The sequence below is a fragment of the Trachypithecus francoisi genome, unplaced genomic scaffold (genome assembly GCF_009764315.1).
Source record: "Trachypithecus francoisi isolate TF-2019V2 unplaced genomic scaffold, Tfra_2.0 Lachesis_group13, whole genome shotgun sequence".
NCBI lineage: Eukaryota > Metazoa > Chordata > Mammalia > Primates > Cercopithecidae > Trachypithecus > Trachypithecus francoisi.
In genome coordinates, this window is record NW_022681458.1 from 77,911,673 (window position 1) to 77,928,776 (window position 17,104).

Consider the following 17,104-nt stretch of genomic DNA (forward strand, 5'->3'; position numbering starts at 1 on the left):
TATGGCAAAACTTGGATAGAAAAATAACTTTGAGCACTGTCTGATGAGTAGGAAAACAAGATTACTCTGGAAAGCTGTGGTTATTATTGATATTACATCTGAGTTGCCAATGGTCACATCATTGTGATTTATGATGGTATTTTAATAATTAGCTTCTTGTCAAGTTTCTATTATGATATTTATAAAAGTCAAAATTCCCTAGACTCAAATCTATGCTATTTTTTTCAGTGAGTGCACATATTTAGGTGTTTATATAATTTAGCACACTGTTATTTGCTTCTCCTGATATTTTAACTCCCAAAAGACCTATTTTTGTCTATTTGATTGTTCTGAAAATCTTAATATCTTTTATTTTAGGAGTTGAGTATTTTCTGATTTAAAAATCATCCATCTGCTCTGGTCACACCATGATTAATTTTTTCTTCCAACATAAGTTATTTCATACTAGTAATTAACTTATTTTCCATATATGCCATAATTTTAAATGATCTTATAAATCAGCACAAGCATTTTTCAGAGAATTTGGGGAGCAACTTCTCATTTTCCCATGAAGGCAGGTGCTTTTTCCACAGGTTTGGTGTAGTTTGCTCATCCTGAATGAGTGGCCCTTGACAAATAATTTATCAAATGAAATCCTAATCATTTAAAAGGCTGAGAGCATTTCTGAAAATGCTCCATAGCAATAGGGAGTAATTTTCGTATCATCTAGTGTGTCTGATCCAAGTGGCTGTAAGAGTCTCTGGTAGTGATTAGGAGGAACTTGAATTTTAAACGTGGCCCTTCATGTGATATAGATCTATTTTGTAGCAGAGAAAGTATGCCTTGATCTTTGAGAAAAAAGGTATTTTGGTAGATTCTCTATCAAGTAAATTGGAAAGAAAAATTTCACTTCCAAATTCTATTAGAATCTGATTTCTCTGATTTAAGTGAATTAAGGTTCTGGTGAAGAAGGCTTCCTCATGTGCTTCAGAAACAATCACATCCTCAGCAAACATTGTGAATGAATATGTTACCGCATCACATTTTTCTCAGATCAGCACTAGGTTGTAGCTTTTTATTTTTTCAAATGAGAAGACTGAGTCTCTTGGGTGTTGAGTGACTTATGCAAGGTCACCCAGAAGGTCAGTGGCAGAGCTAGAAATAGAATCTAGATCTTGTGACTTCCAGTATGCTTCTCCTAGATACATGTTACCTCCTGAAATTAATATGGTAATGAAATTGCCTTATGGTGGGTATAATTGCCATTCAAGTCTGGAATTAGCTTAGGCAAATCCTTTCATCTTCCTCTGCACCTCCACCAACTCCCTTATGCTCTAGCATAGAAAACATTTTATTCAGAAAGCAATTGTAAGCAGCCAAGTGTGTATGTGTGTGTGTGTGTGATAGAAAGTTTATACCTGGAACTCCAGATTGGCACATTACATAAAGAAAAAATTTTAAGGTCCCAGAGAGTTAACATAAGGCTCAAGTATTGTAAAGTACAAACTAAGTATAATATAAAATTCACATTCTTTTATAGAAACATTACTAGGTCAGAAAACCTTATGTCCATATCCTGATTCGGTGGGTTAGGCATATTTCATGTCTCTATCAGGTTAACATTTTTTGTTTGTTTGATTATTTGTTTGTTTTTTGAGATTGAGTCTCGCTCCGTCACCCAGGCTGGAGTGCAATGGCGCCATCTTGGCTCACTGCACCCTCTGTCTCCTGGGTTCAAGCGATTCTCCTGCCTTAGCCTCCTGAGTAGCTGGGACTACAGGCGTGTGCCACCACACCTAGCTAAATTTTTGTATTTTTAGTAGAGAAGGGGCTTCGCCATGTTGGCCAGAATGGTCTTCATCTCCTGACCTCGTGATCTGCCTACCTCGGCCTCCCAAAGTGCTGGGATTACAGGTGTGAGCCACTGCGCTCAGCCAACATTGTTTTCAAGTTATGTTTGCAAGCATTTTTGCATTCTTCATCCATGCTACAATTACAGGAGATGTTCATAAGCACACAAGATCCTGAAGTATTTTCTGAAATCTCAGAGAAAAAAAAGGGATACTTTTAATGATATATATCTTTTAAGATTCAAATCCTTTTGAAAATTGTGAATTCATGAGTGTAATATGTAGCAATGCCATTTATGAGAAGATCTAATTCCCCATTCATATAAGAGAATAGTTCATGTTATAGTCATTTCTTTCCTCATACAATTAGAGACATTGCTATGATTTTCTAAAAGTGATTTAGTGGAGGAAAGAACACATATCATCACATCACTTTTTCCCAGAATCTTTTTTATTTTATTTTATTTATTTATTTTTTTTCCCAGAATCTTTTAAACATGTACAAAATCAGTCCAAACTTCCTTAGCATTTGCCGTGCTCCAGGGCCTGCCTGGCCCTCAGCCTGCCCAGCTTCCCTTGAAGGCTTCACTGCAGCATGTCTTTTGCCTCCTTGTGCTTCAAACAGCTTTTAACATCTGTATCTCTGCACTTCTGCTGCCAGAATTGTGCTCTGCAGCCTATAGAGAACTCCAGGCTCATTTGCTTTCCCAAATGCTGTATATTGTCTAAGTGTCAGCTCAGGCTGTGGTCTCATCCTAAAGCATTCTAAAACTCTTTTGCTTCACATTTACTTTCATGGTGCCTTTATTTAGTACCAGTGGACAGACCTTTGTCACTCATTTGTCAATTCCACCACTACAGCCCTGTAACATCAGTTTTATTATTACTTCATATGGCTGTCCATAGGTGTGTACAATATGACTTTCAATCGCTCTATCTTGTTTATTTTTGTATATCTTGGACCACCGTTTGGTTTCCAAAAGTTGTCTTTTGATTTTTGGTCTTACAACTAGATCTTAGTATTTTAAGGGAAGAAATCTTTAAATAAAATGTTTTGTCAGTTATGGGCAGAATGTAATTTCATGTAACCAAAAAACACAAAGGACTGTGGATTAAGGAGGAAAAGAGATTTATTTTTCTTTCACTTTACAAGGATCAGTCCAAAGCTAATGTTGCAGCGCCACAATGTCCTCAGGCAACTGACCTCCTTCTTGCTATTATTTCTTCTCTAGTGTGGGTCCTTTTTCCTTTTATGGAAAGATAAATGTAAATTTCCAGTCATCCTGTTTACAGTCTTTGCACAGAGAATGTGAAGGACCAAGAACAGGCTCATGAGTTTTATACCAGTTAACATGCCATCGTGGAGTAACCAGAAGTTTTTGCTTACGTCTTATTGGCCAACTCTGGATACAAGGAAAGTCAGGAAATGCAGGCCTGGAGTGTAGCACACTGCCCTCCTCACCAGAATCAGGATTCATCAGGAAGGAAGAGAGGAAGCGTGGATATTGGTGGGTAACTCGCCAGTTCCTCTACAAGTGCCTTGGGCATATTAGACATTTAGTAAATATTTGTCTGGGATTTTTATTATTCTGGTGCCAGATATGAAATGTGGCTATGCTTTTTAAGCAAATAATATTCTATTACTTGGATAGGGATTGTAGGTATGGTAATAAGTGGGGAGGGAGCAGATTTCCTGAGCAGAAGAGGTTGTGGAAGGCCATGGATGGTGGTCTAAGTTTAGATGGTCTAAGTTTGCTTGGAAGGTGATAGTGAAGTGGTAGTGGGCATTGTTACTGCTTTTTATCCAGAGTTCTCATTCTTGCTAAACCTTGATATTTCTCCTGCCCTTTTTACTTTTGTACAGAGTAACTTAGTTGTACACTCAACCAGGAAGGGGGTCACACAGATGAGTGGTATTCACATTTTCATAAAATGTTTCTTTTCCTGAGCAGTGAGTTTTTAGGAAGTGTGATGTAGCAGATTATTTGTATGCTTTAGAGACGGGAAGCCCAGACTTTGAGCTCAGCTTTGTCACTCACCAGTGCCCTGGCTTTTGGAGCATTCTTTCCAAACCCTCTGAGAATCAGTTTCTCTGTCTTGGGGATGAGGATGCTTCCTCGCAGAACAGTTGTGAGGATTCAACAGGATAAATATGTAGAAGCATTTCACACCCAGTAGAAGTCTAACGAACATGAATTTCCCTTTTTCCCCACCTGTGAAATGGCATGTTTTACTAGTTTCATAAAGAGTTTAAATTTCCCTATGACTGAGAATTTAAATTTTCTGTGCCGTATTCTCCTAAAGTGGTTATCCAAAGATTTCATAGTAGAAAATGAGTCAAACAAAAAGTGGTTTTTCTTCATAGGTTGCAGCCAGGAAAGAAAGGCAATATATCTTTCAAATGCTTGCTCCCACTGTTTTCCTTTCTGTAACTTTAGAAGGACTCTAATTTGAATTTAAAAAAATGAATCCAACTATATATGCTAATGAATACTTTGTTAAAATCTTTGGGAACATAGATTTAAATACAAGATAGGTGGTTAATTACTCCTCCTTTCAGTGTCCTAGGGAGTATTAGACAGGGACTTCTGGGTTGTATATTTGAAAGGGATAAAAGTAGGTCTAGTATTAAGACGTTGTTTCAGCAGGCAAGTGGTGTTACTATTAATAGAATCTTAGCTGTATGATGGTGAGAACTTGTTACTTTTCGTCCTCATTGGACCTCAGTGCCCAGCGCATAGAAGGCACAAAGTTGGTATCTAATTACCAATTAGTTGGATAAAAAATTTTGTGTAAAGGCAAGATTGAGCTCTTTAGATACTGACCTACTATTTCCTTCCTAATATTTGTCTCTCTGTTGCTTTTCCTTCATTTTTGCCAAGTTTCTCATCTTTTGGGATGAAAAGCTGTAATACTCAGGCCTTTTCTTTTTTTTTTTTTTTTTTTGAGATGGAGTCTCGCTGTGTCTCCCAGACTGGAGTGCAGTGGCACAATCTCGGCTCACTGCAAGCTCCACCTCCCAGGTTCACGCCATTCTCCTGCCTCAGCCTCCCGAGTAGCTGGACTACAGGCGCCCGCCACCACACCCAGCTAATTTTTTGTATTTTTAGTAGAGACGGAGTTTCACTGTGTTAGCCAGGATGTCTCGATCTCCTGACCTCGTGATCCACCCGCCTCAGCCTCCCAAAGTGCTGGGATTACAGGCGTGAGCCACCACGCCCAGCCTATTACTCAGGCCTTTTCATTACCTTTATCTAGCTCCAACTTGCTGCAGTGGGCAATTTGGTATACCCTTCACACAGCACAATAAAAAATAGCAGCTACAACATGTTCAGCATTCATTACACTTTCACTTAAACCCTCATAAGAACCCTAAATGCTTGGTGGCCAGACCCATTTTTGGATGAGGAAAATTGGCTTGGAGAGTTAAGTGTCTTTGCCAAAGCACCTTGCTCATCAATGACAGAGGCGGGACTGAGGTCCAGGCCTCTGCTCCACCTAGCACAGGAGGCTGCCTCTCAGAATTGCCTGGGCACGAGCACCCCGTAGCCACTCATCACCCTGTAGCCGCAGTCATTTGTCCTTTCACTTGTAGTCTTTTCATGGGACGAATCTCACCTTTTCTGCCAATCTGCCTTTTGCTCTCCTGGTTGTTTTTCCTTGCTGTGCACTCAGTTTTGCCTCAAAGACATAGTGATTCAACCATCAGTTCAGAGTTTCTTAGAGTTCAACAGGACGGTAGGGTCTCTTGGGACTTATTCAGCAATGCCTTATTTTGCTTTCAAAAATTTATAATAATAGTTGCTAACATTAGTTGAGTGCTATCAGTTTGCCAGCATTCTGCCCATTTTACAGTATGAGGAATCTAAAACTCATGACTAATGCTAAGTTTGGGGTCTAAGATCTGATCACAGCAGATTCCACGGTCCCCTGTCCACTGTGAGCACCTGGGCTGAACCTCCCTGAGCACAGGTGCCGGGCAGCATGGTTTTGCACACTGTAATGCATAGTCCACATTTGGCAGTGAAGGCTGATTAAAAATAGCTGGGCTAATGAACGGTCTCAGACTATTGCTTGGGGCAGTCTGTAGGGCTGGCTCTCCTGGCTGTGCCCCAGAACTCTAAGCCAGATATTGAAAATAATAATCTCTTTTTGGCAGAAAAAAAAGAAGCAAGACTTTTGGTAATTTCAGGTTCTAAACCCCTAGAAAGGATAAAGATTTTCTACCCCTGTAGGATATTAAAAATGCTTGCCATTATGAGAATTCTCAAAGAGGAATTCAAAATTTGTTTTGGCAAGAACAGCATTGTCAGAAAGCCTCCTAATCAGACATGCATATTTGAACGTATACATTCAGGCTTTGTTTGGGAAAATACCAGGAATTATTATTTTGCAGTTTCAAAACTGAAATTTGCTTGGGTAGTTTTATCAGTATTTGAAGAAAAAATTTGATATTACTGTTTGAAATCCTGGCAAAAACTTCAAGTTTGAGTTCCAAGAAAGGTTCCTAGTGGGGTGACACATACGTATATATGTATACATATGCCCCCACAATCCTTCTTATTAATGTTTAATATGTAGAAATCGTTTATCTTAAAAATTCAAATATTTAATCATTCTAAAAAAATAGATATTAACGTTGTCACAAGCTTGTGATTATATCAAACAGAAACTCCATAGATTTAACAAGGTTGCAGTTTTCGAAACATGGTATTTTCTCTATTTGCACAAACTGAGAAATAAAGACTCCCTCTGCTGGCTATTTCAGTATTTGCAATTATTCTAGCGAGAAGCTGTGAAAAGTGAAAAAATAAAATAAAGAAAAACAGCCTTTTTTTGACACTCAAAAAGCTAGGTGCTTTGGGATATATGTATGTATACATCTATTTATTCTCTAGTGTTTATTTTTCTAATACTTTTATCCAAGATGTCATGTAGAAGCAGCAGCTTAAAGCAGCCTAAATACTGGGCGAACAGAATGGAAAGAGTACAGCATCAGGTGGGAGCCAGAAATGGGGATCTGTGGCTGGCTGGGCCAGTGACCATTTGGAGGTCTCTGACTCCAGCTTCAGCTTTTTCATCTGTGACATGGGAGGATTTCAGTAGATGTTCTCCAGGAACCCTTCTAACCTTTAGTATTTTATGATTCTAACAGTATAGATTCCATTTCTTTTACAAGACTATACATGCTCTATACATGTCTTTCACTGATATAAAATAAGTATTCATGACTATACATGCTCCATACATGTCTTTCACTGATATAAAATAAATAATCAGAAAAATGTAAGCTAGTACAACCATGGAAAACAGTATGGAGCTTCCTTAAAAAACTAAAAGTAGAACTACCATTTGACCCAGCAATCCCACTTCTGGGTATCTGCCCAGAGGAAAAGAAGTTGTTATACAAAAAGATACTTGCACATTCATGTTTATAGCAGCACAATCCGCAATGGCAAAATCGTGTAACCAACCCAAATGCCCATCAATCAACAGGTGGATAAACAAACTGGTACATTTATACAATGGAATACTACTCAGCCATAAAAAGGAATGAATTAATGGCATTTGCAGCAACCTGAATGTGATTGGAGACTATTATTCTAAGTGAAGTAACTTCGGAATAAAAAATCAAACATCGTATGTTCTCACTAATATGTGGAAGCTAAGCTGTGAAGATGCAAAGGCATAAGAATGATACAATGGACTTTGGGGACTTATGGGGAAGAGAGGGAGCAGGTGAGGGATAAAAGACTACAAATGGTGCAGTATATGCTGCTCAGGTGATGGGTGCACCAAAATCTCACAAATCACCACTAAGGAACTTACTGATGTAACCAAATACCACCTGTACCCCAATAACTCATGGAAAAATAAAATAAGAAAAGTAAGTAAATATTTAGAAAAATGAAGGAAAAGTAAAATTACAAAGTGGGTATAAATCTGTTGTTCTCAGTGTTGTTACTGCATGGGAATGTTAGGATCTAGAAAATTTGTACATTATTATAAGTTTATGAAATAATACCCCCACATGTCCAGGAATGTGGAACATAGCATATTTGATTGATTGTATGTCACTTTAAGTTGTAAGAAGCATCATTATTTTATATACTTCCAATAAAACTATAACATACCATTAAGGGTAAGTTACATCCAGGTTTCAGAGACGTTAAATGTGAAAAAAAATGTGCTTTTAAAAATCAATGAAATAAGGCAGTTCCTAAAAGGGCTTCAATAGATGCCAGACAACTCAATAATTGCAATAAAGTCTGATGTGTCTTGGGCTCTAGTAAACAGTGTCTTTCTTCTCCTCACATTTTCCCTTTCTTCTGAACACTTATTCCACCCCTCCCCTACTTGTTCTTCTTTCTCACTGTGTGAACCAATTTTTAACTTTTTCACTTAGACATGTCTTATGGCTGTTCAGGGAATAAACTATTGCTTAAAAACTGAAATGAGATACTGAAATAAAATTGTGTCCAACATAAGCATGGCCAGTGGTGTTCTGCTTTAAATATGAATTAGCATTAGCATTTGCAGAGGTTTTCTCGTTTCAAAGATGAATTAGTGCTGGCATCTTAGCAGGAATTGCATGAGTATTAAAAACACTGAAACTTCAGAGAACACAGCTTTGATGAAATCATCGGAAACTTTAGTGTGGGATTTGTAATTTGAACCTCTCTTTATTATTCATATTGGATTTAGGTCTTAAAATAACATGTCCATGTGTGTGTGTGTCTGTATGTGATAGCTTAGGATATTTTCTAACTTAGTTGTTAATGTTTGCCTTCTTTTTTAATGAAATTCGAGCAGTTTCTTTTGCCCTTTTTTCCTGCCACATAATAGAGCAAACTGAAAGGGCTTGAATTTCTCGCTTTGTCAAATGGAACCCCCACTTGAGTTGGAGTCCTTCTTTCTGCCTCATAGGAAGAAAGGAGGCCCAAAGAAAGAGTGCTCTTCATGGCTCTTGGCCTGAGACAAGGAGAGCAGAAAAGGTAAATAATAGAGAAGGAGGATAAAGGTGAATGGAGGGGCTTTAAGGAGGTGTCCTGAGTCTCTTCTTGCTTGCAGGCTTTTTTTTCTCTTGGTTGTAAGCCTAGATGCGGCATGCTGCTGCAGTGTCACTGCCCCAGGCTATCTAGTGTGACAATGCTAACTTCCCTTCTGTGCCAAGTGTAGGGCATTTCCAGTAGTGAGACCACACTGGGCCTCTTTAGCCTGTTGCTGGATAGAAAATTAATGCATCATTAAACCTCATCAGGCCGGGCATGGTGGCTCACGCCCGTAATTCCAGCACTTTGGGAGGCCTTGGTGGGTGGATCACGAGGTCAGGAGATCAGGACCATCCTGGCTGACATGGTGAAACCCTGTCTCTACTAAAAATACAAAAAAATTAGCTGGGCATGGTGGCAGGTGCCTGTAGTCCCAGCTACTTGGGAGGTTGAGGCAGGAGAATGGCGTGAACCCGGGAGGCGGCGGAGCTTGCAGTGAGCGGAGATCGCGCCACTGCACTCCAGCCTGGGTGACAGAGTGAGACTCCGTCTGAGAAAAAAACAAAAAACAAAAAACAAAACAAAACAAAACAAAAAACCCCCAAAAACCACTTCTATGCATTTTGAATTCATATCCAGGACTCCTGGAAGCTCTCTGTGGATCCCCAGGAACACAGAATCTCTAATTCTGGATCTCTTTATCCAGGCATGACCCTAAAATTTACTGCAGAAATGTAGTATCATGCAAATCTATAGCAGGACTGAGTTTTTACAGAGGTGGTGTGGAGATGATCCATCTTGCGACCTTAGTGATAAGAGCTGGACCTCAAAGATTGTGAAAGGACAGAAAGAGCCTTGGTCAGGAGTGACTTGATGGAACTGCCTCGCCAAACCCTGGGCTGCCTGCCCTGGTTTTGAATGTGAGAAGGAGATCAACCTCAATTTGGCTAGCCCATTGTAGGCAGGAATGACTTTCTGTTATTGTAGCTGAATCCTTTCCTAAGTGATTAAGTCACCATGTGGTTATTTATCCTGATTCTCTTGCCACTTTGTAATCATATTCTTGTAAAACTGTCATTTTTATTATTAAATAACATTTAATTTTTAAGAGTTATTTCTACGTTGCCAGCTTTTTAAAAAGCTACCCATCACTTGTGTATCTTTAAAAGTATTTCCTATTGTGGTGGCCCCTGGCTAGTTTGCACTGATGGAAATCAGTGTCCCACAGTACCAGGTGAAGGCACCCCCTCCTCAGGCCGCCGGGCACCCATACTTCCTCCCTGTCCTCATAGCTTAGCCCTTCTGATCTCCATTTAGTGTGGTCTGGTTACTGTTTCCTGAGCATTTTTTCTCCTTTCTTCCTCAGTGTGTTTGCTCATGTTTGTCCCACACAGGTGTTTTCTTACTTTCTTTCCTTATTCTTTCAGAATCCCAGACATAACATGGCTCTCAGCAGTCACCTAAGCCACCTTTGTTCAGTCCATAAGTTTCATGAAAATTTGCCTAAATTTTCTCTTTGGTTCACATGTGTCTTTTCTCCCATAGGGGTTTTCAAACTCCGTGAGGTTTCAACACTACCGTTTTGGAATTCACTAATATTGCCTCATGCAGGGGTGTACATGATGTTTTCATTCGTTACTGAAGGAATTGTTTTGATTGTCCTGTGTGCCCCACATTGTGCTCACTGCTGGGGATATAAAGAGGAGAAAACAGTGGTCCCTGGTGTCATACATCATTCTCATGGTGAAGGGCAACGCGTAGTAATTATAGTTGCACACATGCATGCATGCAAAAGGGGCCTGGACCTAAGCTGGAGGTCTTTGGAAGCTTCCTCCCAGAAATAATGGTTTATCCTAAGATATGAGGGAGCAGAAAAAGTAGAGGGTAAGGAAACCATGTTCTCAGCACAAGCGGTCGCATGTGCAAGGGCCCTGTGTTAAGAAGGAGCATGACTTTTTCAAGAAACAGAAAAAAATGTAGGATTGGAGTCAGAGGACAGGATTGTAGGGAATGAAGTTGAAAGGGGGTACAGGGATGTGGAATAAACCTGTTTGTGTCAATCAATTCTTGGAATTCTGATATTGGTGACAATATCTGTTTTAACTAATGTCTTATAACTAGTTTAACACGTACTGTTCATGCTCAAGGAAAATGTGTTTTTGACTATCCCTCACAAGTGGAGAGGATCGGAGGCTTTTCTTGCAACATGATTTCTCAAAACTATATACTGTTTTTATCTTAGTAAATATTTGACAGCTAGCAAAATAATACAGGATAGCAATAAGAAAGCAGTAGATATTCTTGAGCTGTTAGGGTCTTTTGGAACAATCTTTGTTTTTAAAATGCAAAATTTTAAAAACACAATTAGAGATTTGGAATAAGTAATAATGACTACATTGCTTCCCATTCTTTTCATTTCAAGGGAACTACTGAGTTGCTTAATTCAAGATATCTAAAAATGTCTCTTGTTATCTTAGGACACTGTGTTTCTTATTTAGAAGAATGTAAAAATTCAGGGCTACTCTGACCCTGATATAAAAATATTTCACATGACTCAAGTACATTGCCTATCTATTAACAATAATAAAGAAAAAATATTGAAACATTATAAGTTATTTTATAATTTTACTGTGTTTAGATGATAAACTTTCAAAGAGCTGTAGAAATAAGCTTAGCTTTAGGACATAGTTCAGAGCAGATTCCTGTGAGCCTTGTTTCTTATTTTTATTTTATATTAACTATATGTTAACTATACATATATAATTAATAGATATAATACATAAATTAATGAATTTACATTTCTGTTTAAAAAATATATATGTCTCATCATGCTAAGGCCATATTTAAATATGATATTTAAAATAAATTTAAAATTTAAAATAAATATCACGTTTAAATTATTTTAAATCAATGACTAATTAATTAATAGTAATTTAGTTGGGTTTAACTATTGAATTTGAATTTTCCTAAAATAGAAACTTTGACACAGAAGATAACCATAGATAACTATGCCCAAATATCTTTTTCTTTCACTTTTGCTCTTTCAGTTTTTTCTTTCTCTTGCTTCATTGTATGGATTCTTACTCTTGGTTTTATGCTTAATCCATGCTCATTATTTTACCTGCCGAATGATGATTCCTCTTCTCTCTCTGTTTGAAGAAACAAAGGATAAGTGAGGCAAACCTATGGCATAGTTAATGACTTCCCAGTCATGGCAGATCCAAAGCCCTCTTTTGCTCTGTGACATTCTCAAATGACCAGTTGACAATGCCAAGTTCATTTCAAATATTCTAGAATGAATTCACATTGAAAAGGATCTGGCTATCCCATGCCATCCCATTCCTTGAAGTCAGCAAGGAGGAGGAGAAAGGCTGACTGCTTAGCCTTTGCTCACTTTTTTCCTTAGTTAGAGCTTTCCAAATATGTTCTTAGAATTTCAGGTGAGGCAGAGAAATACTAAGTATGCTTTGGGGGCAAGGTAATACATACTGACTTGACTTTATTTTGCTTATTTATTTTTAGTTTCATTTTAAATATTTTGTCTCTTTTAGTCTAGAGGCTTTAAAGGCCTCAAACTTTTTTTTCTGAAAAGTTACCATTTCTTCTTGTACTTTAACATTGTTGTGTCTAGTATTCTAAAAATGGGTTGTGTTAGTTTATTTAATCTCTTTCCTCCACTTACTTTTTATGAAGAGCAGTCTAGGGGAGGAGTTGATGTGTAAAGTGTATAAACATGCCTTGATAGAATGTCAGCCAAAACAGAGATTTGCTTCACCCACATTCCAGCATGTCTTTGCAAGGGCTGCCGTGACTAAGTATTAAATTTGCATTGCTAGGTGCCATGTGCTTCTAGGGCAGTGTTTGAAGCTGTAAACTACTCCAAAGGCCAAGGTTGTTGTGATTGTCAGGATTAGAGTGACACAGAAGGGCTTTCCAACACAGGCAGTGTGTACACTCTTGGCCTTCCTTGGACGCTCTATCTGTTTATGCTGGTGGGTTGTTGTACATAAACCTTATCAGTGCCATGTTTCTCTTGCTAGTCAACTTTCAGTCCTTGGATGGAACAAAATTTCTTCTTATTCTTCTTTAGGGTCCAGGAGAATTTCTTCCTGTTGGCATCCAATTTCAAATGATCTTGTAGATAAATTGATATAAATAATATAGTGCTCACTCTAAAGCAAACTGGGAATTTGGGCCACTGCACTGGAAATATATAATATCCCTTTATTAAATAAATGTATAATATCCCTTTATTAAATAGCATGATTATATAATGTTTAATTTTTTTTTTTACCTTTTAGTATGTACAGGAAATAGAATACTAATATTTTGCTTCAGTGATTCTTAAGAACAGCTCTGCTATTTGTTTTTTACATGATCACAAAAGTCTTTAACTTTAACTTAGTTTTAACCCATATAGTCATGCAGTTTTTGTGATGAGTTGAATTCTTCTTAAATAGGAAGGTTTAGTGTAGTAATTCTTTGGGCAAGAGGCATGTGCAACTCTACTAGAGAGTTAAGTCTTCACTTGTCTTTTCCTTTTTCATATATATATATATACACACGCACACACATACATTTATTCTTTATTGAGTCAGAGTATCGCTCTTGTTGCTCAGGCTGGAGTGCAGTGACGTGATCTTGGCTCACCACAACCTCTGCCTCCTGGCTTCAAGCGATTCTCCTGCCTCAGCCTCCTGAGTAGCTGGGATTACAGGCATGCGCCACCACTCCCCGCTAATTTTGTATTTTTAGTAGAAATGTGGTTTCTCCATGTTGGTCAGGCTGGTCTCGAACTCCTGACCTCAGGTGATCTGCCCACCTTGGCCTCCCAAAGTGCTGGGATTACAGGTGTGAGCCACTGCACTTGACCCTTTCATTTACTTTAAGGAGGAACAAATAGAAATATAATGAGACTTTTTAACAAAGGCATCCCATTCGTAGTTTAAGGAATTTTCATAAATACAGAATATATCTAAGAGATGACAGAGATTTACTGCTGTGGAATATCAACCTAAATATAATTTCATTATTCATAGATGAATGTGTATTTTGGATAAGTGTGAGCATTAAATAGGATTTTTAAAAAATAAGGGCTTGAAATGGATTTCAAACAAAAGTATTAGGTTTTTCTCTCAGCAGGTTTTATTCATTCTAACAATGAAATATATGCAGTTATTCCAGAAATTCAAGTTGGCCTAAGCCCCTCTAAGTTTGTGCATCTCAATTCTTGTCAACTTATGTCTAAATTTGCAGGGACATAATCTAAAGAAAACAGTGGCATATCCTGATTATTTAGTCACCTTTCTCATTTTATCCAAATTTACCTCTTGCTCTTTTCTAAAAAAATTGGTTTAGCCTTCAGAATGTCTCTAGTTTTTCATTTTCTTAGCTTCTCTGAAATAAGAGATAGAACATGCAAACTAAGAGGCATACTTCTGTTGCCCCAGGTCAGGAGAGTTTACTGTAGGAAAACATGTGGGGGGTAGTCAGGAGGTGCAGAGAACATTTTCAGCAAACCCTAGATTATTCTTCAGTCCCCTCATTTCCTGGCATGGAATGTGCAGCAGGGAACAGAAACAGACAACAGAGAAAGCAGGAGGGAGGGAGGGAGACGTAGGAAGCTTTTTAACAAGCAGATCCTTTGGGAACCAAGAGTGAGAACTCACTCAATCCCATGAGGATGGCACCAGGACATTGTGAGGAATCTGCCCCCGTGACCCAAACACCTCCTGCTAAGCTCCACCTCCAACACTGGGGATTACATTTCAACATGAGATTTGGAGAGGACAAATAGCCAACTAGATCACTCTCTTAGCAAAAACTCTTTTAAGAAAAGTCTCTCTTTATTCATCATTTATCATTGTATCACAGGAACCTACCCCAGGGTGATACATGACTCTGTCACCCAGGCTGGAGTGCAGTGGCACAATCCTGGCTCACTGCAACCTCCACCTCCCAGGTTCAAGTGATTCTTGTGCCTCAGCCTCCCAAGTAGCTGGAATTACAGGCATGTGCCACCATGCCCAGCTAATTTTTTATATTTTTAGTGGCGATGGGATTTTGCCATGTTGGCCAGGCTGGTCTTGAACTCCTGACCTCATGTGATCTGCCTGCCTAAACCTCCCAAAGTGTTGAGATTACAGATGTGAGCCACTGTGCCCTGTTATAATATTGATAAGAGATACATAGCTTTTTCAGAGACCAAAGTGGTGGGGAAGTAATACTAAATAGTTATTGAATGATCTTTAGACACTGAAGATAATGGAAGTTGTTGGACAAAGTAGCTTAGACACATAAACAAGTCTTGGATAGGTAACATTCATTCAGTGAATAAGACAATTAAATATAGAAGACACTGTATAAGGAATTAGAACTGACTAATGTTTACAGATATACTAGAATGATATTTTAATAAAATATTTTAATAAAAAGTCTACCTATGGATTGGGAAAAAGTGTTTGCAAACCATATGTAATTATAAGGGTTAATATCCAAAATTTATGAATAACTCATACAACTCAATATCAGAAAAACAAATAACCCAATTAAATTTGAGCAAAGGACTGGGTGCGGTGGCTCATACCTGTAACCCCAGCACTTTGGGAGGCTGAGACAGGCAGATCACCTGAGGTCAAGTGTTTGAGACCAGCCTGACCAACATGGTGAAAGCCCGTTTATACTAAAAAAAAAAAAAAAAAAAAAAAAAAATACAAAATTAGCCGGGCGTGGTGGCGCATGCGTGTAATCCCAGCTACTCAGGAGGCTGAGAGATGAGAATCATTTGAACCTGGGAGGTGGAGGCTGCAGTGAGCCAAAATTGTGCCATTGAGCTCCAGCCTGGGCAACATGAGTGAAAGAATTAAACTCCTTCTAAAAAAATTTTAAAAATAAAGCAGCAAAGGGCCTGAATAGACATTTTTCCAAAGAACACATAAAAATGGCTAACAGGTATATGAAAAGGTGGTCAACATCACCAATCATCAGGTAAATGCAAATCGAAACCATTATGAAATATCACTTCATAGCCATTAGGATGGCTGTTATCAGAAAGACAAGAGGTAACAAGTATTGGTGAAAGTGTAGAAAAAAGAGAATGCTAGTACACTGTTGGTGAGAATGTGTATTGATACAGTCATTCTGAAAAACAGTATGGCTATATGTAAAGAAATTAAAAGTAGAACTGCCATATATAACACAGCAATCCCTCTCGGCTATACACCCAAAGGAGTTTAAGTCAGCATGTCACAGAGATGCCTGCACTCCCATGTTCATTGCAGCAGCTTTCACAATAGCTAAGATATGGAAACAACTTAAGTACCATATCCCATTGATGGGTGTATATTTGAGCTTTTATGTAATTTATTGTATATTTGCATTACACACACATGCACACACATGCAGATACACGCAAGGGAATACTATTCAGCCTTAAAAAATAATATGCTGCCATTTGCTGCAACATGGATGAACCCGGAGGACGTTATGCTTAGTGAAATAAGTCCTTTTTTCTTTTCTAACAGAAAGAAAAATATTGCATGATCTCAGATGTGTAGTCTAAAAATAAATCAAATATGCAGAGATAGAGAACAAAACAGTGGTTACCAAGGGCAGTGGTGGGGTGGAGGGAAATGAGATGTAGATCAAGGATACAAAGTAGCAGATGTGTGGGATGAATACAGCTAGAGCTCTAATGTACAAAATGAGAACTATAATTCATAATAATGTATTGACTTTGGAATTTTGAGAAATAAGTAGATTTTAGTTGCTCTTGCCACACTTGCAAGAAAATGGGTAACTATGTGAGGTGACAGACATGTTAATTTGTTTTACTATGTAACCATTTTGCTATTTATTTATATATATATATCTCATAACATCATGTTGTATACTTTAAATATACACAATACAATTTTTCAAAAACACAAACAGGAATATTTTAGCTCTTTTTCTTATTTCTACCTACACAGGTGATTAAAGTATACAGTGAAGATGAAACCAGCAGGGCTTTAGATGTACCCAGTGACATAACGGCTCGAGATGTTTGTCAGCTGTTGATCCTGAAGAATCATTACATTGATGACCACAGCTGGACCCTTTTTGAGCACCTGCCTCACATAGGTGTAGGTAAGGATACAGAGTTATTGTCTCACATCATTGCTTTTCTATTTCTCGTTCAGCTCCCTCTTGAACACCAGTAATTCTTAGATTTGGTCTTTTGAGGTAATTTTCTATATCTTATAGGTGATCTCAGTTCCTTTTCATTCTTTTTTCTTTTTTTCC

At 38.2% G+C, this 17,104-nt stretch overlaps 1 protein-coding gene across 5 annotated transcripts in view; it reads left to right on the top strand.

Annotated features, from left to right (window-relative positions):
* Positions 1 to 17,104, top strand: part of GRB14 (growth factor receptor bound protein 14) — a 131,859-nt gene that overhangs the window by 57,845 nt on the left and 56,910 nt on the right. For all 5 annotated transcript variants that reach the window (XM_033231282.1, XM_033231281.1, XM_033231283.1 and 2 more), the window contains one exon: positions 16,792 to 16,948. In XM_033231282.1, the coding sequence (XP_033087173.1) occupies positions 16,792 to 16,948 (157 nt within the window). The remainder of the gene's footprint in view (positions 1 to 16,791; positions 16,949 to 17,104) is intronic.